The sequence below is a fragment of the Trachurus japonicus genome, chromosome 22 (genome assembly GCF_045865225.1).
Source record: "Trachurus japonicus isolate A0001 chromosome 22, Traja_1.0".
NCBI classification, from domain to species: domain Eukaryota; kingdom Metazoa; phylum Chordata; class Actinopteri; order Carangiformes; family Carangidae; genus Trachurus; species Trachurus japonicus.
Window position 1 is genome coordinate 6,838,356 of NC_140928.1, and position 23,565 is coordinate 6,861,920.

Here is a 23,565-nt window from a genome sequence, read left to right on the forward strand (position 1 = left end):
TAGATTATTATTTTTTCATCAACACCTGCTTTTGTCAAAAGTTTTGTTTCGTATTCGCAAACACATGTCCGCAGGTTTTTTTTTTCTGTGTAGGAACCCTTGTTATATGTTTAACCCCCATGTTTCAAAAAGTACAAAGTTTTTTTTCTTTTGTATCTTGTGCATATCTTGAAAAAAACACAACAACATCTGTGTGGTGTGTGTATATAGACTAAATTACTTTAGTGTTGGATGTAGCATAGTTTCAAGACAGCACCAGGCGAGCATCATGAGGGCAGCTAGAGCCTAAAGGTTCAGAGTTTGTGACCAGATGATCACAGGTTACAATCCCTGGACAGGTTGGAAAAGAAAAACACAAAAGAATTTCATTTCTGTCCCACAATAACATCGAAGAAACGACGACAACTACGACTGAAATGCCCTTGAGCAAGGCACTGAACCTCCGACCGCTCCAGCAGAACTGCTCAGTGGCTGACAGTACATGGCTAACATGGCAGGCAAGTCTCAGCGCTGAGTGTGTGTGTGTGTGTGTGTGTGTGCGTGCATGTGTGTGTGTCGACTTTCCTCCTCCTGCAGGCTGTGAATTCAAATGTGACTCATGGTCAAATCGAAGGGCAGAAATCATGGTGAAATTAGTCAATCTGTGTAAAAATAACACAATATTTTAAATTCTTGATATGAATTTTTCCACATGCGTAAGATCCACATTCAAAACTTCTTGTTCTGATTTTGATGTCTGGAGCTTGTTGTGTCTTAAAGGTATAGTTCAACATTTTGGTAAATTGGCCCATTGCCATAATCCCTATAGTCATAGCAGTAGGTTCGTTATTTTTTATTGTCGGTGCAAGCTATTTTTAGAACGGCGGAGCAGAGCCGCGAGCTGCTCAGAGCTACGCTACGGAGGCTCGTGGGATTTCTTGGTTTCCCTGGAGTTGTTTTCGAGGCAAATGCAGAGACTGCTTGCCGAAAAACTGCCCTCAACGGAGCGGTTTTGCATGAATTTACCTCTAAAACGACTCTGTGTCATAACGTTCTGTTATTATCTCATAGTGTGGTGAATGTGCAGATCACAACTTGTCGTTTTGGAGTTGTTGGATTGTGTATTTGATGAGGGAAACCAAGAAATCCCATTAGCCTCCATAGCGTAGCTCTGAGCAGCTCGCGGCTCTGCTCCGCTGTTCTAAAAATAGCTTGCACCGACAATTAAAGGTAACAAACCTACTGCTATGACTATAGGGATTATGGCAATGGGCCAAAATGTTGAACTATCCCTTTAACAGCGGTGAGGAAAGCACGTTCCGGTGACTGACAGCTCACACATAATCAAACTACACATTTACCAACATATAATCAATATCATTATCGAGTGTCCATTAGTTTTGACGAAGGCTTTTCTTTCTTTCTTTCTTTCTTCTTTTTTTTTTTTCATTTTAAACTCTCCGGTTAAGTGTGCGGGGGGGCTGGTGGCAGCTTCACAAGCCGTGAAAACGGCGGGGGGACTTGAACAGCTACCGGCGAAAGGTGTCCATGAGCAAGGCACCTGCTGTAAAAACAAAACAAAACAAAACAAAAAAAAAGCCCCAGTGGCAGAAAAACTGTGGTCGCTCGTAGATCTGCAGGTGTGTGGATGTGAAGCAGGGAGCTGCTGCTGCTGCTGCTGCTGGAGATAAAGGAGCTTCCCTGGATAAATAAAGGTAAATCGCTCTCACTTGGCTCGTCAGACGGAGCCTGAGAGCGGCGAGGAAGATGAAGATGATGATCATGAGGTCCCAAGTTGAGCGAGAAATGTCACTTCTTGGTTTTAAAACAGAAATAAAAAAATACCTAAGAACGCCTCCCTCTGCGCCAGAAGGAAAAACGGCAGAACAAAAACAACTTGTGTCCCCATCAGGAGTTTTTTTAAGAACCTATTTGCGCTCCCGTGTTGTTATCCAGAGAGCTACGTGGGTGGAGGCGTCATCGGGAGGGGGGGGGGGCAGCAGCGACGGCGGTGTCGTCGTCGTCGTCGTCCTGCTAAATGTAGAACTGATGTAGCGCCAGTTTGTCCATGAAGGGCTGTACCAAGTTGTCGGTGGCGAAGTAGAAGACCAGCCCGAAGAAAATGGAGATGGGCAGAGCGGGCAGCGCTTTCTTGAAGATGGCGAGGAGGAGCAGGGTCAGACACAGGCCCTGCGGTGGCAACAAAAGGAAACAAAACACTCAGCAATTGTCAAAAAAAAACAGAAAAGGGAGAAAAAAAATGAATGGGCGCTGCTGTTATACTGTTATACAATCAAGTGGTGGTTCACATAACGTGGGGGTTAGATAATGTGCTCAGAAGACAGAGATGAGGTTGCGGTCGACTCGAGTCTGACACCAAAATAAGCATCGGCGGTCAACTCACGATGAGGATGGCTACGAAGCAGGCGAGCGTGGTGTTCCAGTCGCCGCTGGCTGTGGCCGAGGCCTTTCCCACCAGCATGCTGTAGAAGATGAAGTCTCCCAGGCCCAGTTTGACGCCCCCTGAGAAGAAACACGGGAGAAAACACCAACACCACAGTCAGGGTGGAGTCGATTCAAACACAAGATTCGCTTCAGCCGCCCGTAGAAAGAAAAAAAAAAAAAAAAAAAACCTCTCCTCTACTGTAATTACTGTACAAACAAGAGCTCAGACCCCGTATTTACCGAAGCTTTACGTTAGGAAAAGGGCGCAGGGCAAGGCCCCCAAATAGTACAGACTATGAAACCTAGCATTTGCCTCGAATAATTGTTTCCTAATCTGCTCTGACTGACTAAAAACAGTCCGCAGACTCGCATGTAGCAAGAGCTCAGATACACACTAATTTCACAGGACAGGGAACGCATAAAACATGTTGGCATGTTTTATGGGTTCGGAGCAGAGAGATGATGATTACACACTGAGGAAGAAGAGGAGGAGGAGGAGGAGGAGGAGGAGGAGGAGGAGGCCGGCAGACGAACTGGGAATTCACAAGGTGGAATTACAGAGCGAGGCTTCATATTAGGGCTGAGAGGTAAAATCCAAAATCATCATCATCATCATCCAGTTCTACTCATGTGTTTAATGGGAAAACAATATTTTAACTCTCCTTCATTATAAACATAATAAATCAATTACAAGGCTCCAAACTGCCCCTAAGTTTGGGCATTTGCATCTAAAATTTGAGACTTTTCATCTACTTGCATGTGCAACCAGTAAATGTTTATATTATATTATGAATAAAGTTCTTTTTTTTCATTGGGAGCAGTTACAGTGTCGCTAGTCTTTTTCTCTCTTTTTGATCACATTTTTTGGACTCAGCACCTGGTAACATGGATGTGCGTGTGTGTCTACCTACCCTTAACCCGTAAATTTGCCTTAAAAAAAACAAAAAACAAAAAAAACACTAGCAAAACATTGAAGAGAAGGAGGATCATAAATGAAAAAGAAATGTGAATATTTTGCTTTGTAAGTCGATTTACAGTGTGCGCTACGAAAAATTTTAAGTTAAGGGCCACTGTGCTCCTAGAAAAAAAAAGTTAGTCTGGAGCCCTGAATTAGCTAGCAAATTAAATAATATGAATCATAACGTTAAACAGAATAATTAAGAAGACACTGTTGATGGCTAAATGCGGCCTACAAGCTGAATTATTTGGTTTATATCATATAAATGTATGTTTTTATCAATCTACAATACACAATGCCTGTGTTTGGATATGAAGAATTTAACGTTTCTTTGTTTCTTCTACTTTTTATGCTACATAAACACTTTGAAATGAAAAATACATTCTGAAATAGAGCTTATAGAAGATCTATTTTTGAGATCCCTTGTAACAATATCAGTTTATACCTTTGTTATGTATGTTTGTTATGACAGATATCAGATTCATGCAGCTCAGGTTTACCACAGAAACAGGACATATGGTGGACGATTGCAAAGTCACACAACCCTGGTTTAAAAGTGCGTTTTTACAACAGGAGGTCACATGGTCACGGCTTCGTTTGGATACAAGTTATCGGCTAAATGTTAAAAACGTAAACCACCGCCGTGTCGACATCACTCACTCTCTTCATCGTCGTCGTCAATGGGAGGAGGAGGACGAGCGGACGGCAGCTGCTGGATCTCCCGCCGGGTCTCGTCGGTGGACTGCAGCGGCCCCAGCTGGTGCTCCTGCTGGTTCACCCAGTTGGAGCTGAAGCCGCCGTCGTCCTGGGACGGACTCGACGGGTCGGGAGACGCCACGGCTGCTGAAGAGGGACAACAATCAGTCAGACTGAATGAATGAAGCATGCAGCCGCTCGATTGTAAAAAACTAAAACATTTTGACTTCTCTGCTCACCTTGTGGAGACTCTTGTTGAAACGACGCTGCCTCTGCGGAGTTCGAGTTCCTCTTTGGCTGGTCGGTGTCGGCCATGTTGACGAGCCACACCATCGTAGCTGGGGAAGAAGAACGGGAGACGATTAGTCTTTTTTTTTCTCTTTTCTTTTCTTTATTCTAAGTCTAAGTCTTGTGTTAGTTTTCTGCTACCATCTCTTGTATTAGGGTCGGTTTTGACCCGTGTCTTGAATCAGCTGTAGAGTACACTTATGTTCTTCTATTTTTTTCATCCAATTTGTTTTTTATCTCTTGTTTACATTGTTAGGATTCCTTATCCATGAAATGTTGGTTTTAATATTTTTGGTGTGGACCCCGGGGCCTTTAATTTTAACCTTCCTCTTGTTTGCTTTCTGCTAACATCTCTTATGTTCGGGTCGGTCTTGACCCAAGTCACTAAAAACAATTATTTTTAGAGAGTTTTTCGTCTCTTTGTTTAGGCTTCCTGATCTATGAAAAGGTTGTTTTTGCACTTATAATTTCAGTTTTAACTGTAATTATTGTTCTTATTGTTATAACCGGGTCGAAACCGAGCATAACAACACAAATGTCATAATTTTAACCAGCACATTTTAGAATTTTGCTTTATTTTGAATAAATAGAGGTTCCTGACAAAGTCAAAAGGCCTTGATGCAATAAACTCATTTATGTGATACTTTTATGCATTAAAAAACCTAATAATGGGTGGGTGCTGACCCTAACACAAGAGGAAGGTGAAGAGTCAAAGAAAAACAACTCAAAACAATAACAAGTTAAGTATTTCACTTCCCTCCTCTGTTTTATTCAAACAAAATACTAACATGTTTAGGTTTTTATCTTACAAGAGTAGATGAGAGCTGGAAAGATGGGTTCGTTCCTCTCCTGAGCCGTCTCCACCAGGATCCTCAGAGGTCCTTTGGGACAGAGCACCGCTAACAGATCTGAGAGGAGAACAAGAAAAAGAAGAACAAGAAGAAGAAGAAGAAGAGGAGAAAACAGAGGGGAGATAAGTGATGTGAGCCACAGACGACTTCTTCGAGAGGCCAAAAACAGCAGCTGGACGCGACATCTGTGACAACAGGCGGCCGGGAGTTCAGTCAAAACACACAGTCTCTGGCTCTGACCGAGAACAGAGGATGTGTAAAAATATTTACTAGTCTGATAATTAATCGGAGACGCTCATTAATCCTCACCTGTCTGACATGCTCAATGAAGCCAAACAACAACTATAATTACCAACAATCATCATTTGCCCACTCTCTTATATCGACCCCGTCCATCAACCAGAGGGAAGCTGTTGAGACGCTGCCTGTTGTTGCTGGCACAGCGACCGACTCGGGTTCAGCTTTCAACCTCGTCTCCCCCAGACTTCCTCTCCTCACAGATTTGTCTTTCATTGCACATTTCCTGAGAGCATTTGTGTCAAGGCTTCAGATCTTGAGACATGCTGTTCCCTAATGATGACATCTGTCCCTCCTCCTTTATATATACACACTGCAAAAACCCAAGAATATTTGTCGTATTTCTTGTCAAAATGTCTCATTTCTAGTCAAAACTTATCTCTTTCCACTTAAAATAAGACTCATCACCTAAAAATTTACTTGTTTTTAGATAATTTCACTTGTTTCAAACAAATTTTCACTTGAAATAAGTAGAAAATCTGCCATTGAAAGCAAGTTTTTTGTGCTTGTAATAAGAATGAAAAACTTTTTCTACTTATTTCAAGTGAAAATATGCTTGAAAGAAGTAAAAAGTGTCTAAAAACAAGCTACTTTTTAATGTGATGAGTCTTATTTTAAGTATAATGAGATTTGTTTTGACTAGAAATGACATTTTGACTAGAAATAAGACAAATGTTCTTAGAAAGATTTTGACTTTCTGCAGTATATATATATATATATAGATATGTGTTTGAGAGAAAACTACATGTTTACAATGAATGAGCATGTTTCTATTTAAAGGATTTACGCTGCAATTTCACTTAACTAGGGAGGGTTCAAATGTCATAGCTTTTTTATGATTCTTAAAAAAGCGCTTTTTTTGAAATACTTCTGAACATCAGCTCTGTCATTTCCAAATAAAGTTTGATTATACATTTAGAGTCCCCCACCCCGCCCCCTTTTTTCCTGCAGCTCTAACGGGAACCAGATGACCGACTGTTAGCGCAGACAAAGAAGAAGAAAAAAAACACATCAAGGTCGAGACTTCGGCTTTCTTCCTTAAAAGCACAAAGGGTCAAAGCACACAAAAAAAGAGGACGATGATAGTAGAGGATTTACCGTAGACTGAGATGACAGCTAATATAAGCCAGGCAGTCCACTCTGGCAGGTACTTGATGAAAACCAGGGCCATGAGGGCGCTGATCATGATGAGGTAGGCCTGCTGGAGCCGCAGCGGTCCTTTCCAGTGAATACACATCATGCCCACCACCCCGAAGTTCCAGATGATTACGGCCAGCGTGAAGTAGTCCATGGCCACGTTGTAGGTCTTGAAAACCTCTCTGTCGGACAAAAGTGGAGACGTGATGTGTTAGGTTAGACTGTATCTAGTATCGTCGTAAAAAAACAACAACCGGACGACTTTTATGTGAGGTTTATGAGAATCAAGGGCAAGTTTGTGGGGGGAAAGAAAAAAGAAAGGAGATAAAACATGTTAAGTGCTGTGGCTTACTTGAGGTAGATGTAGGAGAAGAAGAACAGCAGGAGGAGGGAGGAGAGGAAGAGCCAGCCTTGGATCACCTGTCAGAGGAGACGGAGACACAGGGTTTATTGTAGTTTAACTTGAAGGGAACTATGCAGGATTTTTAGCTTCCATTTTTACCTCAATTAAACAGCTGCAGAGTTATTCTGATGGTTTAATAAATGACTTGTAACTTGTTGCTTTCCACCTAGTGTCTCTTGGCTGAAATACATCTTTACAAGATCAGAGCCTCCGACCCGGTGTCCCAGCTCTCGTCTCTGTGGCACCGCCACACAAACGTAACGCGCCCCGTAACCCGTAATCTCTTGTTTATGACAGATAAGACTACACAAATGCTAACATGGTATATGATATATAACATTATCCACCGCTCTATTGGTTGATTTCTTGCCAGCGTCGTTGGAAACAAATGCACATGGCCGAGAGGAGGATTAGCAACACAGCGGAAAAAGCAACCCGACATAGTTCCTCTTTAAGGCTCGACCAATGAATTCACTGATTTGATCCTTTCTCAGACTTATTAGTATCAGCGTATACGTTGGCTGATAAGAACCGATGTAAACGCTTTTTTGTGCCTTCAAAACTTTGCAAGTGAACCGCAAACTCTCTGCTGCACTGACAGCTCTGCATTTTGTATAATAAAAAGATTTTTATTGTCGCATTTTTGTGACAAATAAACTGTTTGTTTAAAGGGAAACTGCAAGTCGGTTTCTTTTTTTCCACTACAGGGGAATACATATGTGTTTGTTGTTGTTTCTTCATTCTTTTTTGTCTGCTTATTTTTTTCTTAAGGTATTTGATTATTATAAATTTTGGTTTTTTGAAATAATGCTGACTGTAGTTTGTCGACTAAGACCACGTCTTGTGAAATGAATTGTCCTACTGGGTGTTGAAATTCTATTGATGTAAAAGTGGATGTGAGGAAATAATACTAGGGGTTTCACCGAATAGTCGACTATTTGAATATTCGACTATCAAAACTACTAATCGACTGTGCATCACAGCCCGGTGCTGTAATGAAGCGGTGGAATGGCATCTTTTTTTCTTTCTTTCTTTCTTTCTCTATCTCTCACTCTGAACGAGGGTAAACAAAATTCACGCTTATCTACAATGTATGACAGCAAATACAATGTGTATTTATGGTCATTAACAGAGGCAAACATATTTGACTATTCGTCAACTATTGGGAAGTATTCAACGAATACTACAATGCAGTATTTGTCAGTGCCCTAATACATATATATTACATATCATGGAGCGTATTTTTGTTGTAGTGCCGTAAAGCAGTCCATGTGAGATGAGATCTGGGACACCAGGTCAGAGACTCTGATCTTGCAAGGTTGGTTTTCGGCCAAGAGACGCTAGGTGGAAGGCAGAGAGCCTCCGTTCTCCCTGTAACCAGTCGTTAAACCATCACAATTACTCTGAAGCTGTTTAAGGTAAAAATCCTGTATAGTTCCTCTCCATGAGTGATATCTTCTGATTAATCAGTTATCTGAGTTTTTTTTTACTTCCTAATATCAGGCCCTGGTTTAATCGGTAATCTGTCAGTACTTGCCAATACCTGTTAATAGTGTTTGTTTTAAACTACCACGGCTCCCAGATGGGTGGGGTTTACCACAGAGGATAATACAATGAGTGCAGCAGTGTTTGGTTAAAGTGAAAATCCATTGTCCTGATGTGCTGCGCCCCACCTGTCTGCTGCTCCAGGTGTGGTGCAGTTTTCACAGGACTTAGATGAACAGTCCAGGTTTACAGAAAAGTGCTTTATGGACATTTTTCTCTCCGCTCTATTAGTTTAACTGCAGCTGTGAAGAGCAGAACGACTTACACAACTCTATCATTCATTGTGAAGCTTTTTTTTTTTCTCTTTTTATTTCTTTTCCCACAGGAGACGTGTTGGCTTGTCAGAGCAGGAAGAGCTCAGGTGTTACTAATAACATTAATGATGAGGCCGTTCCATTCGGGTGTCGCAGCGACAGTGTCCCAACATGTAGAGAGAACGTGAGAGGAGAGGGAGGGTTGGAACGGGCGCACCTAGATGTAACGCAGCCATTTCAATGGTCGCTGCACCGGTGTTTGGCAAGTCTGGCTGTGTTCACTCCCTGTTTATTACACAGGTGAATACACAGCACATCTCCTCTGATATGTTATGTTAGAGTCCAAATTCTGAGCTTTGAAGTTCATCTCATGCATGGAAAACTTTTGCACACCAGTTTTCAGAAAGGTGTGTCGGAGGAGGAGAGCGGTATCAGACTTTTAGAGAAACTCCCGCACACTTTCTTTTCACTTGAAACATTTATTAAGTCAACATCATATGCTTTGGCCTGTTTTTTGTTGATGCAGTACAGCCATCCTCCCTATTTAAATGGTTGTACTGTATGACACTAGAGCACTCAGCTGTAATTTTTTTTCTTTTTTCTTGCTCTTGTATCCGGATATTAAAGGGATAGTTCAACATTTCGGCAAATTGGCCCACTGCCATAATCGCTATCGTCATAGCAGTAGGTTCGTTACCTTTAATTGTCGGTGCAAGCTATTTTTAGAACGGCGGAGCAGAGCCGTGAGCTGCTCAGAGCTACCTTTAATTATCAGTGCATGTTGTTTTGACATCAGCGGGGCAGAGACGTGAGCTGCTCAGTGAACACAATGGAGGTGAACGGTACAGGTCCCCTGTCCCTCATCAAACTCATCAAATACACAATCCAACAACTCCAAAACGCTCTGGTGGACAAGTTGTGACCTGCACATTCACCACGCTATGAGATAATAACAGAACGTTACGAGACGGAGTTGTTTTAGAGGTAAATTCATGCAAAACCGCTGATGCACGTTCCCGTCAAGGGCAGTTTTTCGGCAAGCAGTCTCTCCTAAAACAACTCCTGTAACCCTAACTACATACTAATGAGTATTCATGTGTTATAAATGAAGAATTCAATATTTAATGCTTAACTAATGCTTAATAGTGTGTACTTATTATAAAGTGTTACCATAACTGTTAATATGTTCATGCTATAAAAGTAAAGCATTGCATGTTTTCAGCAGAATTAAAGGCCCTTAACAAGCGGCCGCTTTTATGTAGCTGCGTTCATACATTGGTGGTGGATGATAAAATCTTAATATGATCCAGATTTTCCTCCTACAGGTGCTTGAATTCATCTATAATCAATGTTAATATTATAAATAAAACATGAGCTTTCCTACTAGACAAAGAAAAGAAAGAGTCTCCTGTGTTTAACCCCAGTTTAAAACAATCAAAACTATATTTATCTATCAGTAAATGTGATGCAGTGTGACGTGTCGGCCTGTACCTTGTAGCAGCGGTACTTGTATAACAGCACCAGCACCAAAGTCATGACGATGATCACAGTGATCATGATGGTGGCGTTGAGGATGGAGTTCAGCGCTCGCTGTGCTACTGTGTCTGTGTCCTCGGGGAACGGCGTGTAGATCCTGAGGGGGGCGACATTTCAACAACACGTCACAAAGACAGGCCTCAGTCGAACAGGAATGACAAAAGATGCACAAATATTTTCCTTGTATAATCTGTGTGACCTGCTCTGGAAAATATATAAATGTTTAAAATATTACACTTAAGTGCTCTGATTCTGACTTAATGATCTAATGCAGTTACAGTAACATCTTGGTATTCAACTATGTAGTAATATCGGTACTCTAGCACATTCCTTCTGGGCATGTAGTAAACTTTTTCATATTGGAAGTGTATTTTTTTGTGTTTTTCTGAGTGTCTTTTCTTCTGTTAATACATTTGAAATAGAGCTATTCAATTTGGGACGGTGAATGCAAATAAAAGCTGATTTTACGCATGTGGAAAACGGACTCTGTGCCTACATATTGTCAAACACATAACACCTGGAGAGACTGAGAATCTATAACGAAGATAGAGGAGATAAGATTGATAAAACATGGGACCCCGTATTGAATTATCTTAAAAAATGTGAGCTGATGTGTGTGACCTGGATGGACTTGAATATAAAAAACAGGACAAACACCTTTTGAACGTGTTGTTGATAGTGGCTTTGACCAGAAAATGGCTTAAGAAAGACAAAGCAACATAATAAATGAGTGAATTGATATAATTTATAATATATTATGGAGAGAATTACATCCAAACTAAGGAACCAAACTGATATTTTTGAAGAGAACTGGTCAAAATGGCTCAGCTATGCGTCAACTATGGCAAAGATAAGGTCAAACCCTTTAATAGGAAATGTTTTTCCCTATTTCAAAGCAGCATCTTATTATGTTTTATAGGTGATGTGCTTATGTTGACTCTGCTGTTTTGCCTAATGCCAAAATCCTCCCTTTGTCATGTCATGTTATATTGTATGTTTTGTGCCCAGCTGTGTATGTTACTAAAAGAAAATTAATAAAAAGTAATTTTTTTTTTAAAAAGTGAGCGTATAGACATTGGCTATTGTATAAAACCTCACAGTGATTCTGTATATGTCTCATTCATAGATGTTTTTGTTTATAGTACCCATCTTAACTATGACCATGTTACTATTACTGTAATCCAAGATGTGCTGTGTTCTGTATGTTATGTGACCTTTTTTTCTATGTTTTCCACTTTCTTTCTCTCTCTTTTTAATTTTTCTCTTGAAAATCAATAAACATATTTATTTAAAAATAAATAAAACTATGTAGGAGCGACACTAGATGTACAGTAAATCATTATCTCCACCTAGTGGCACTGAGGGTGAACTGCGGCGCTGCTGTGATTCTGGCACTAGTCTTGTATCATTTCATCTGTCAACATCTGCCTGATGATAAGAAAAAAAAAAAAAAAAAAGTCGTAACACTCACAATCGCTGCCCGTCATTGTGGGTGTAGAAGCTGACAGACTTTATGGTTGCCACGACGACCACCATGCACAGGGTGACGGGAACGAACAGCATGATGACGTGCTTGGCCCCGTACTTCAAGGTCAGCTCCTCCTCCTCCTCGTCGTCGGTCTCCACGACACGCGGAGGAGGACGAGGGGCGGGAGGCTGCCCGTTCTGCTCCGGCCCACCGCCTCCTCCTCCTCCTCCTCCTCCTCCTCCTCCTCCTCCTCCTCCTCCTCCACCTCCTCCTCCTCCTCCTCCTCCATCACCTCCTCCTCCTGCGCCTGAGCCGCCCCTGGACCGTGCTCTGGGTCCCCCGGCTTCTTGCGGCTGCTGGGGCTGAGGGGCCGAACTGGACTCCTGTTGGCTCTGTCGGTGAGAGGAGACAATCACATTATTCAGGGTTTACAAATTTTAACGATACTGATGGAGGGACGGATGAAACTTTGTGTTTCTATAATTAAATTCATGAAAACAAAACATAATTATAATAATTTTATTTATGTAGCGCCTTTCATACAAAAAAACGCATCTCAACGCAACCAAACGATTAAAAACAATATGAATCAAAAACGATCAAAGGCAATAAGACAAGTGATAAACAATAAAACAATAGCAATCATACAAATAAAAGTTAGGCAGAGTTAAAACCAAGTTAAAAACAGATAGATTTTTAATTGTGTTTTAAAACCATTAAAGCTGTACAGAAAATAAAGTTGAATTTGAGCCCACTGTGGGTCTTAACATTAGTGTAATAACTCATCTATCAGACGATGTAGCAGAAACTTTGTGCAAAATTCTATTTTCGAGTAAATCCGGGATGAAAGTGGGGTAGTTTTTTTCGCATTGGATAATGCAGGCGCACGAATTATGCGTCACGTTGCTCACGATTCATCAGCCACTGATATTGGATCCGTCATCCGTCAATCAAACGTCTGAGACAACACACACACACACACACACACACACACACCGAGCTCGGTCTCGCCCCAAACACTGAAACGAATCAAATTCGTTTTCCTTACTCGGGTAAACTCGTGCAGCAACTCGTGGAAACTTGGCGCGACAAACAGGACAAACGGCCGTTTCTGAACACCTTTAACGATACTCATGTAAGGGACCGATTAAACTGTGTGTTTCTATAATATATAAGTATCTATATAGCGCTTTTCATACAAAAAATGCATCTCAAGGTGCTTAAACAAAACATCAAACAATGAATCAAAAACGATCAAAGGCAATAAGACAAGTGATGAACAATAAAACAAAGGCAATCATACAAATAAAACCAAGTAAAACAGATTTTTAATTGTGTTTTAAAAACATTTTAAAAAGTTGCCGTTCTCAGATCCCTAGAATAAAACATGGGAACAGAGAAACACTTTGTGTCGTCCTGATGCTCGAGTCACTCGAAGCACTAAACTATCTGATAAAAAGCAGCTTAATAAATAATCACAAATCGTTGCTAATATTGAATAATTTGCCATTTGTAAGTGTAAAATATTTGGGGGCATTTATATGAAAGTATGGGCATGAATAAATGAGAAGACAGATATTGAAGAATGAAAAATTCCCCTGCTGAAGGCTGATTAAATCATCTGATTTGCAAGAATTGCTAGATTTAATTTCTGCCACTTCTCTTTCTCTCAATCAGACAAGTTTCACTACTCAGAACAAAACAACGAGCCGTGCAGGAATAAAAGCTTTTGTAAGACTCGCAAATTTTTACAGTAACTTGTGGAATGTGCCATCAAACATGTAGCGGTGGTTAATAGTTTGTCCCTTGCACATTTAAACCACCACTGTGCCTGTTTTTACTGCAATCTTCTCCTTATAGTCGATGTTTAAGGCTGTGTAAAGCTTAAAGGAATAGTTCAACATTTTGGCAAATTGGCCAATCGCCATAATCCCTATAGTCATAGCAGTAGGTTCGTTACCTTTAATTGTCAGTGCAAGCTGTTTTTAGAACGGCGGAGCAGAGCCGTGAGCTGCTCAGAGCTACGCTACGGAGGCTAATGGGATTTCTTGGTTTCCCTCATCAAACTCATCAAATACAAAATCCAACAATGTTACCAGACAGAGTTGTTTTAGAGGTAAATTCATGCAAAACCGCTGATGCGCGTTGCCTTCAGGGGCAGTTTTTCAGCAGGCAGTCTCTGCATTTACCTCTAAAACAACTCTGTCTGGTAACGTTCCGTTATTATCTCATAGCGTGGTGAATGTGCAGGTCACAACTTGTCCACCAGAGCGTTTTGGAGTTGTTGGATTGTGTATTTGATGAGTTTGATGAGGGAAACCAAGAAATCCCATTAGCCTCCGTAGCGTAGCTCTGAGCAGCTCACGGCTCTGCTCCACCGTTGTAAAAATAGCTTGCACCGACAATTAAAGGTAACGAACCTACTGCTATGACTATAGGGATTATGGCAATGGGCCAATTTGCCAAAAATGTTGAACTATCCCTTTAAGAACCTGGAATAATTGAAAAAAAGAATTAAATCCCACTATTTGCCAAAATAATAGTCCATATATCTTTCTTTCTTTCTTCTATCCATCTGCAAAAGGCGTCTACGAGTACACACGTGAGGTCAGGCCACTGTGTTATGTGTTATAACAAAAAAAAAATTCCTAGAAACTGAGCAAACAAACACTGAACAGGCTGTTATCAGGCCATCGCCGTCCAATGTTTCAGGGTTAAACTGGCACATTTACACCCCCAAGGATAACAACAACAACACCACGCTCATTCCCTCCCACCCGAAAGACCTGGACCCGTCCCGTCAGGGGAAAAAAAATAAAAAAGGAGGAAATTCAAGGAGACTTTGTGAACTAAAACTGTCAGACAGACAGCCTGGCGAGTCGAGACACGTGGCAGCAGCCCCGACGTGAAGCAAATCTCACCAACCACCAGGTACAACACAGAAAGGAAGACAGGAGGAGGAGGAGGAGGAGGAGGAGGAGGAGGAGGAGGAGGAGGAGGAGAAAGGGTCTCCGGAGGCCGATCTGAATAGTGGAAGCTGCTCGCCGGCTCTCACAACAAGCTGCTGCACAAAATGACCTCAGTGTGTGTGGTACACTGCATTGTTTCTCCGTCCTGGGAATAAGGCCAATGTTATAGAACCAAGGACACGAGACGAGCGACAGACAGACAGACCGCTTTAGTGAATTAGTTTTCTGTGGTTTTTTTTTTTTTTCGTGTGATAGTAAATCAAACAAAATGTGCGTTAAATAAATAGTCACACACTGACTTCATCTCATCTCTCATAAACTGGCCTGAGTGATCGCTTCAGAATAATCTGCCATTTGAGACTGAGAAAACACCACCGCGCTGGCTGGCTGCGCTGTTGTTGTGGGGTAAACAAAAAAACTGGACCGGGATCAGGGCTGCTGAACCGACTGGGACAGTAGAGGAGACTTTGATCCCGGGAATATGCTGGAAAAGGCCACACCTTTATTTACAGGAAGAGCGAGAAGCAGAGCGGCGACACTCCTATTTATGATCCTAATAGTAAATCAAAGTCTAACTTATTTCCTTATCAGCTCATAACCATCCTTAAACATCATTTAATTTAAGAGAGGCCTAAAAAACCACACAGTTATCAGGCTGAGACTCCTCCACGCCGCGTGTCGTCACAGGCTGACTCAGTCGTCAAAACGTTGGCTAATCATTCATTACCCAATAATACATTAACACAGATAGCGTTAGAGCGACAGTGGTGGTGGTGGTGACACATTCTTTCGTACTCACCATATTGTTTTCAACATCCTCTGCTTTGTTCGCCATCGTGGGCCCGGCAGACACTTGTCCTCACATGCAAACCAAATTCCTGATGAAACCCTGATGAAACGAGAGCAGAGGGGACAGAAATTAAGCTCATGGCACCAGAAATAGATGCAATAATAAAAATATTTTTAAAAAGATACGTATCAAGTGGCAACAAATCAAATTGTGGGTGTAAACTAAACAGAGAGGGCCTCCAAAAGGCAAAATAAGCTGTGGTCTCATATTCAATTCAATTGACAGTTAAATAAAGAGAGAGTATCTTATTCTGGATAAAAGCTGAGTTGTTTTTACAATAAATTCCACTGATAAAAAGAAGAGAAAAAGAGCAGGGCGTTGCATTTTTAAAAGGATTAATTCACAATCTTCTTTGAATCCCTGGGAAAAAATCTATGTGTAATCATTCCTCCTGCTCCTGTCCACTGCCCTCAGCAGTCATCGAGTGTTTTTTCCCCTCGGGCGACTTCTGCACAACCCGCAGTTCTCTGTAACTCCTCGGTCCAGATTATGAAATGCATTTAAAATAAAAAAGATGAGCCAGTGTCAGTGACGTGACGACATTATCAAGTTCCTGCAGTCTCAAATTAGGTGAGCGACCTTTCTTAACATGATATTCCCTCTGTGTTTCCTTTCAAAGCTGCAGTGAAGACAAGACCGTGAGTGTGAATTCTGCACTAAACAGACAGTAAGAGTCATTAATTCTTATACAATCATTATATTATTAATGCAACTTATTTTTTGCTCTTGTTTAATACACACCTTACCACAGTGCATTTTACAACTTGATAGGGTGCATAATTTAGTACGCTAAACCTGATAAACCAGCACACATAAGGACATAATGTGAGCCGGGGTGGAGCGAGGAAGACAACAACACAGATGTTTTATGTGAGCAAAGGTATCAATACCACAATGTTTTTTTTTTAAAAAAAAGATTGGATTGAAAAGCAGATGTAGTTATAGTTTCAGCTGCAAATGTGTGAGCAGTGACCTATTTTTAATCTGTATTAGGTGGATTAATCCAGTGGTTCCCAAACTAGAACCACTGGAAAGGTTCACAAAATAAATCTCTGTGGTGATAATGTGATTAATGAGGCAGGAAGGAAAAAAGAGACTAAAAAGTTCTGGGAAAACATCTGTTTTTATATTTTGGCCTCTTCACTAATTTTCCACTGACATTTAAGAAGCATTGGGTATTTTTTTTTTTTATCTTTGTGCTTTAAACTATAATTCAAATTTAATTAACTATTGTTGATGTGTCTCTCATAGAGATAATTGTATTAAATTGGACTGGGCCTCCAGCTATACATAGTGTTATATATTAGAAAAAGATCATATTAGGTAACGTGGTAGAAATAGAAAATGACAAAATCTGAAAAACACTCAAGTGACGTTCAAGTACCTGAGATTTGAACATGTGTAAATGGGCTTTATATCAAGCTACAGTGGGAAAGTATCATTGATAAAATATGATGGCAACTGAGCTGAATAATAAATCGTTTATGAACCTGCGCAAAAAATACAATTAGGTATAATGCTGTGTACATTACTTTGATTAAAACTGATCAATAAATAAGATTTTATTAACCATTATAGCGGGAGTATAACAGTCAAATTGAACGCCCGGGAAATCACATCTCGTTATCTTTATTTGAACCAGCTGAAGATTACATGAGATTTATCTGCTGAGGTTATTCAATAATTGTGTAAAGGCTTAGTTTATTATTATTTAACTGTATCTGTTGCTCCCATTAGCGGCGCTATAAAACAGCTAGTTAGTTAGCCCGTGATGTTATAACGGCGGCGCTGGGAGGCTAACGCTAACGCTACAGAGGCGCAGCAGCTCGGGACAAAATAAAGCAACATGAAGAGCGAGTTGGAGGGAATTAAACTCACCTACTAGAAAAAAACAAGTAGTTGATTTCCTTGGCGTTTCGTGTTTTGAAGTAGGTTTAATAAACCCGGGCGCTTTCCCTTCTTTGTTGTTCCTGTCTGCTCACTGAACATCCGGCCCCTGGTGTGAAACTCACGCTGCTACTTCCTCCAGCTCAGCGGTGCGTTCAGGAGTACACAACGCTGCTCGGAATTTGTAGCGTTGTTTATTTCGCTCGGGTTGAACGTCTTCGGCTCAATGTTAGATTGAACGACTGATTTTGTACACTGTATGTTCCTGCAGGAGTGAATTGAGTTGCCTTGTTTATTGCATATTTTGATTATTGTTTCTATTTTAACTTAATCGTTATTATAAAAGTTTCCATTATTGATAGTATTACCTATTATATGTTTATGGTTTTGATATGAGATATTGATATATGTTAATAGAGTGATATAAATGATGTATGTAGTAATATATTACATTAATGAGATATGTTTGCTTGTTTGTTTTTCTTTGTATTGTACGTTTTTTTTCTTGTAATGTATGTTTAACTCTGAATTTCCTGAGCTGAGGCCCTGTGTAGACTCATTCTCTTGTCTTGGCTTGCACCTGTTTTGTTTTTTTGTTTGTTTTGTTTTTCTGCCAATGTATTTTAATCTTTTTTTTCTTCGTGCGAACAAATAAACAAACAAACCAATTACAAACTAAAGTTAGAGATAGAATATAAAGCAACGTGAAACTGAAATATTCCTTTGGGAGTGTCTTGCTGTTGCCCTGTTCTGGGCAGATGTAATAACAGAAATTAGATTTATAATTAGCCCAAAGCTTACTTTCAATTTTTATCACCATATACCTGGGTAACTTGCCAACAGGACTGGAAAAAGAACATGGCAGATATTGTTGCAAATATGACTGATGAGCAATAAAAAATCTATCAAAGTGGAAATAGTTCAAGAAATGTACACTATGGAAAGAATGACGCCCCTCCTTGAGGTGTGCTGCCAAGAAATGTGAAAAATACAGGAGGAAATAGGTTAAACCTTTCATAATTTCTTTTCTACTTGTAATGCAATATTTATTTCTATTTTCATTTAATATTTTCCCCTTTTCCCTCTTATGTACTCTCAATTGCTTCGAGAAACAAACAAACATCCCCTTGGTTATGTTTGTGAGTTATGCACCATGAGGGACCTGAAGGACACTGGCAGAGTTATGAAGCACTCAAAGACGTAATACATTGATACTATTGTATGTAACCCATGATATCTTTTATTTGAATGATCTTTTACTACATTGCACTTTGCGTGGAACATGAATGTTATGTGTTATGTCTTGTTATGTCTATTTTATTTGTACTGTGTGTATTAAAATAAAATTGAAATAAAAGAAACTGAAATATATGTGAATCTGTTTGAAATGAAAAGACAGTCATGTCAGATTTTTAACGCTGAGCCAGGAGGAGACCTTTGAATTTCACACCAAATTTGAACCTAATATTGATATCAATACAATAGATACTGTCAATTATTATGTTATTTTTAATACACTGTTGGTAGCATTAACATACAAACATATAAAATTACAGTAGCACTTTTTTATTTTATTTTATTTTTTTAAAGTTTAGCCTACTCCAAGTCAAGATGGCTATAATTGCCATGAATCCGAGGTTCCGTGAACGCAGCACCATCTGTGGCCAGTTGTTCTTCCTGTGACAGAGGTCAGGCCGTTTAGCAGCAGCAGCAAGGACCCAAAGAAAATCGACCGAAACCGACCACAAAGACACCGATAACATGGTCAGTTCGCCGCAATCCAATGTTTATATCACAGATATTTAATGTAATCGTGTTAAATCAATCTAATGTGTCAGGTTTTTTACCTCAGCAGAACAAAAAAAGAGGAAATGCAAGCTCCTAGCTAACGTTAGCCTAAATGTGGAGAACGAAAAAAAGAAAAGAAAAAAAAAGGAAACCGTGGTTACAAATAAACCTCAGATTTATTGCGTTAGAAAATAAGAAAATACGTAAGTAAAAGTCTAGCAAGCAAAACTTAACCGAGGCGAAATGCGTAAAATTATCCGCAATGTTTTAATCCGCAGTGTTAAAACTGCAGTGGTTCAATGCAGAGCTGTGGCCGGTGTGGGAGCTACAACACGATTGAATAGTTTATCATTAGATTAATATTATCTATGCATCAATACTAAAGCAGCATTTAAATTAAAATCTCTGCCTATTTAGTTAATCGATTAATCTGGTTGGTATCAGTCTAATCATTGCAGCTTTTACAAAAATGAGCATCACAGCGTAAATAAGACTGAATGTGATGATTATACCTGCTAATATTTATTTATATAGCCTACATATTAATAACCCATCACTGGTTAACTAATCACCAGGCCCAGAGCAGACCATCAAGTATTTGGTTTCTATCAAAGGGATAGTTCAACATTTTGGCAAATTCTCCATTGGCAATCACCATAATCCGTATAGTCATCATAGCAGTAGCTTTATTACCTTTAATTATCGGTGCATGTTGTTTTGAGATCTGCGGGGCAGAGACGTGAGCTGCTCAGTGAACACAATGGAGGTGAACGGTACATGTACAGTACACTCATCAAACTCATCAAATACACAATCCAACAACTCCAACAGCTCCAAAACGCTCTGGTGGACAAGTTGTGACCTGCACATTCACCACGCTATGAGATAATCATGTAACATTATGTAGCGTTATGACACATGAAGCAAATACTCAGAACTACTTGCGCCTTTGAAATCACTCCACCCAGCAGTCGTGTCTGTTCCGGCTGCATTTGCCTCTAAAACAACTCTGTCTCGTTATGTTGCGTTATTATCTCATACCGTGGTGAATGTGCAGGTCACAACTTGTCCACCAGAGCGTTGTGGAGTTGTTGGATTGTGTATTTGATGAGTTTGATGAGTGTACTGTACATGTACCGTTCACCTCCATTGTGTTCACTGAGCAGCTCACGTCTCTGCCCCGCGGATCTCAAAACAACATGCACCGACAATTAAAGGAAATGAACCTATACTGCTATGACTGAACGGAATATAGCAATAGGAGAATTTGTCAAAATGTTGAACTATCCCTTTAATATAATGTGGAGCAAAACAAGAGCATTTCTCCTGACAAATCTGATTATTGTTTCTGAACCCGACCAGTCTAACAACAACATGTGTTTTGGTTTTGCAGTCCCACACCATCCTGCTGGTGCAGCCGACCAAGAGACCAGAGGGCCGGACATACGCCGACTATGAGTCAGTCAACGAGTGTATGGAAGGTGAGATGATGATGACACCTTTGTTTTATGTATTGATGTGTAAATATAAATATGATTTACAGAGTTGTTGAGGGTCTAAATTGTGACCAGGATATTATGAGGAGCTTGATCCGTTGTGTTTTCTGTCTCGTGACGTTCAGGTGTGTGTAAGATGTACGAGGAGCATTTAAAGAGGATGAACCCCAACAGCCCGTCGATAACGTATGACATCAGCCAGCTGTTCGACTTCATCGACGACCTGGCCGACCTCAGCTGTTTGGTGTAAGTTTTTTTTTTTTTTTTTTTTCAAAGAAACTGGCTTCAGTACATTGAAACTGCTGCTAATAAACCAGCATGTGTTGGTTTATTCAGGTTCGTATGTGCTGTCAAGCAACTTCACAATACAATAATGTTATTTAAAATGTTGTCAGTAGAAATCTGTCAACTCTGAATCCTCCAAATCTCCTAAACAGAAGCACAAACGTTAAAAAATAGCAGGAAGATCACACAAATTAAACATAGGTCTTGCTAAATTAAGAAATATTTCCCTTATTGTGCACACGTTATGTTATGTTTAGTTAAACTTTATTACAAACTCAGGTCCATATACAAGACAAACAAACAAAAACAGACAACACGATACATATAATAAAAGATGATGGAAGCTAAAAGTTCATATTTAATAACAATCATAAAACAGAAATATCTAAAAGGACATAAAGAGGCGTCTGTACCAATGACTGGTATCTGAGTCTACACATAAATATATACATCAGGTTTCTTAACACAGATTTAAGAGTATTAACACGTGCATTTATGTACATAAATATTCATCAATATACATAAATATTCAGTCTGTGATATATATGCTGCTTTCTTATTGCAGCATCAGATAAAGTCATGATCTAAAATGAAATAGCTCTAAAAAAGGAACATTTTTAATAGTCATCCAGTTTTAAAAGAAATACACTACACTTGTTGGAAATATTTCCACACTGATAAACAGACTGAGCTTGTGTGTGTGTTTATCAGTTGCCATGGTAACTCATTATGGAGGTTGGAGGATGTGCGTGCCACAGTTTACGAGTTTATTTACACTCGCTCTCTGTTGAGTGTGACTCGATGAGGAGTGAAAGGACGATGAAAAAACATCCTGAATGACTAAAAAAAAAGAAAACATGAACCTGTGGGAATTTTAATTTCTATTATGAATTCACAGGGACGTTTGAGCAGCAGGATGAATCATGTCTGTGTAAAACTATTTCCACAGTTTATATCTTTGTTTCTATCATCACATTTATACATTTTTACCAGAATTATTTCTGCTTTATCGTGTTTAAATTCATGACAAAACAGAAAAACAAACATGTCATGAATCATCTCTTCTGGCCTGTTCTCATTGTTACAGTGAAAGCAGAAGATGTTCAGCTTCATAAAGATGTTGAAAAAGCAGATGAAGCCGTCTGTACCCTCACACTTTAAAGGGATAGTTCAACATTTATTCTTTCGATGCATGTTGTTTTGAGATCGGCGGAGCAGAGACGTGAGCTGCTCAGTGAACACAATGGAGGTGAACGGTACAGGTCCCCTGTCCCTCATCAAACTCATCAAATACACAATCCAACAACTCCAAAACGCTCTGGTGGACAAGTTGTGACCTGCACATTCACCACGCTATGAGATAATAACAGAACGTTAAGAGACAGAGTTGTTTTAGAGGCAAATGCGTAGCCGAAAGTTCCCAGTATTTGCTCCGTGTGTCGTAATGTTACATAATTATACATGATTATCTCATAGCGTGGTGAATGTGAAGGTCACAACTTGTCCACCAGAGTGTTGTGGAGTTGTTGGATTGTGTATTTGATGAGTTTGATGAGGGACAGGGGACCTGTACCGTTCACCTCCATTGTGTTCACTGAGCAGCTCACGTCTCTGCCCCGCCGATCTCAAAACAACATGCACCGATAATTAAAGGTAACGAACCTGCTGCTATGTTGACTATAGGGATTATGGTGATAGGATGATTTGCCAAAAATGTTGAACTATCCCTTTAAGGCATTTGTCTTCAGTCTCACAGTTTAACTACTGCTGAGTAAAACACATTTGCCACCAGCTGACCTCGACCTCCGAGCAGAAAGTGTCTCAAACTGACCGCCGCTTCATTCACGGGTTTTCCCAATAAATTCCTTCTGTTCAGATTGAAGTTTGCTCATTAGTGAAGAAACTTTCCAACACAGAAATAAAAAAAGAAAAAGAAAAGAAAGATCATTCCTCACTGAGTGTAATTTGTGCTGCTGCTGCTGCCTCAGGTACCGCGCCGACACGCAGACGTACCAGCCGTACAACAAGGACTGGATCAAAGAGAAGATCTACGTGCTGCTCCGCCGTCAGGCCCAGCAGGCGGGGAAGTGACGCCTCTGAGGGAGAAGATGGAGGGAAGGAAGGAGGAGAGGAGAGAAGGGGAGGAGAGGGATGGGAGTCGGGGTTGATTTCATTTTTACTCTACGTAATTTGTGTTTTAAAAAAAGTTTGACCGACTTGTTTTGAGAAGTTTTTAAAAAGCTTTTTTTTCTTTTCTTTTCTTTTTTTTTCTTCATGAAGAGGAGGTGTATTTTGTATTTTAATGTTTGACTTATTAATAAAGATTTCCTTTAAATAACAGCAGTGAATTCTGTCATCTTTTCTTTTCAGCATTTCTTTTTTTTCTTCTCCTTTTGGTTTTTCCTCCTCGTATCGTGTCGTCTTTGGCTCCAT

The 23,565-nt window shown here is 40.1% G+C and overlaps 2 protein-coding genes across 2 annotated transcripts; one reads left to right on the forward strand and one right to left on the reverse strand.

Moving 5' to 3' along the window:
- Positions 1-1,927: 1,927 nt before the first annotated feature.
- psen1 (presenilin 1) lies at positions 1,928-15,715 on the reverse strand. Its single transcript, XM_085767451.1, has 12 exons — positions 15,626-15,715; positions 12,150-12,249; positions 11,861-12,101; positions 10,345-10,486; positions 7,004-7,071; positions 6,613-6,833; positions 5,176-5,274; positions 4,318-4,416; positions 4,043-4,225; positions 2,384-2,502; positions 1,983-2,169; positions 1,928-1,943 (listed from the first exon to the last, which is right to left on the reverse strand). Exons 1-11 carry the CDS (start codon positions 15,659-15,661, stop codon positions 2,014-2,016), a joined length of 1,464 nt encoding a protein of 487 aa, XP_085623577.1. The 5' UTR covers positions 15,662-15,715; the 3' UTR covers positions 1,928-1,943; positions 1,983-2,013.
- A 3,570-nt stretch (positions 15,716-19,285) lies between these two features.
- On the forward strand, positions 19,286-23,472 carry LOC146963345 (enhancer of rudimentary homolog). The gene is made up of 4 exons (XM_085767754.1): positions 19,286-19,327; positions 20,745-20,832; positions 20,973-21,093; positions 23,121-23,472. The coding sequence occupies exons 1-4, from the start codon at positions 19,325-19,327 to the stop codon at positions 23,221-23,223; spliced, it is 315 nt and encodes a 104-aa protein (XP_085623880.1). The 5' UTR covers positions 19,286-19,324; the 3' UTR covers positions 23,224-23,472.
- Positions 23,473-23,565: the final 93 nt, after the last annotated feature.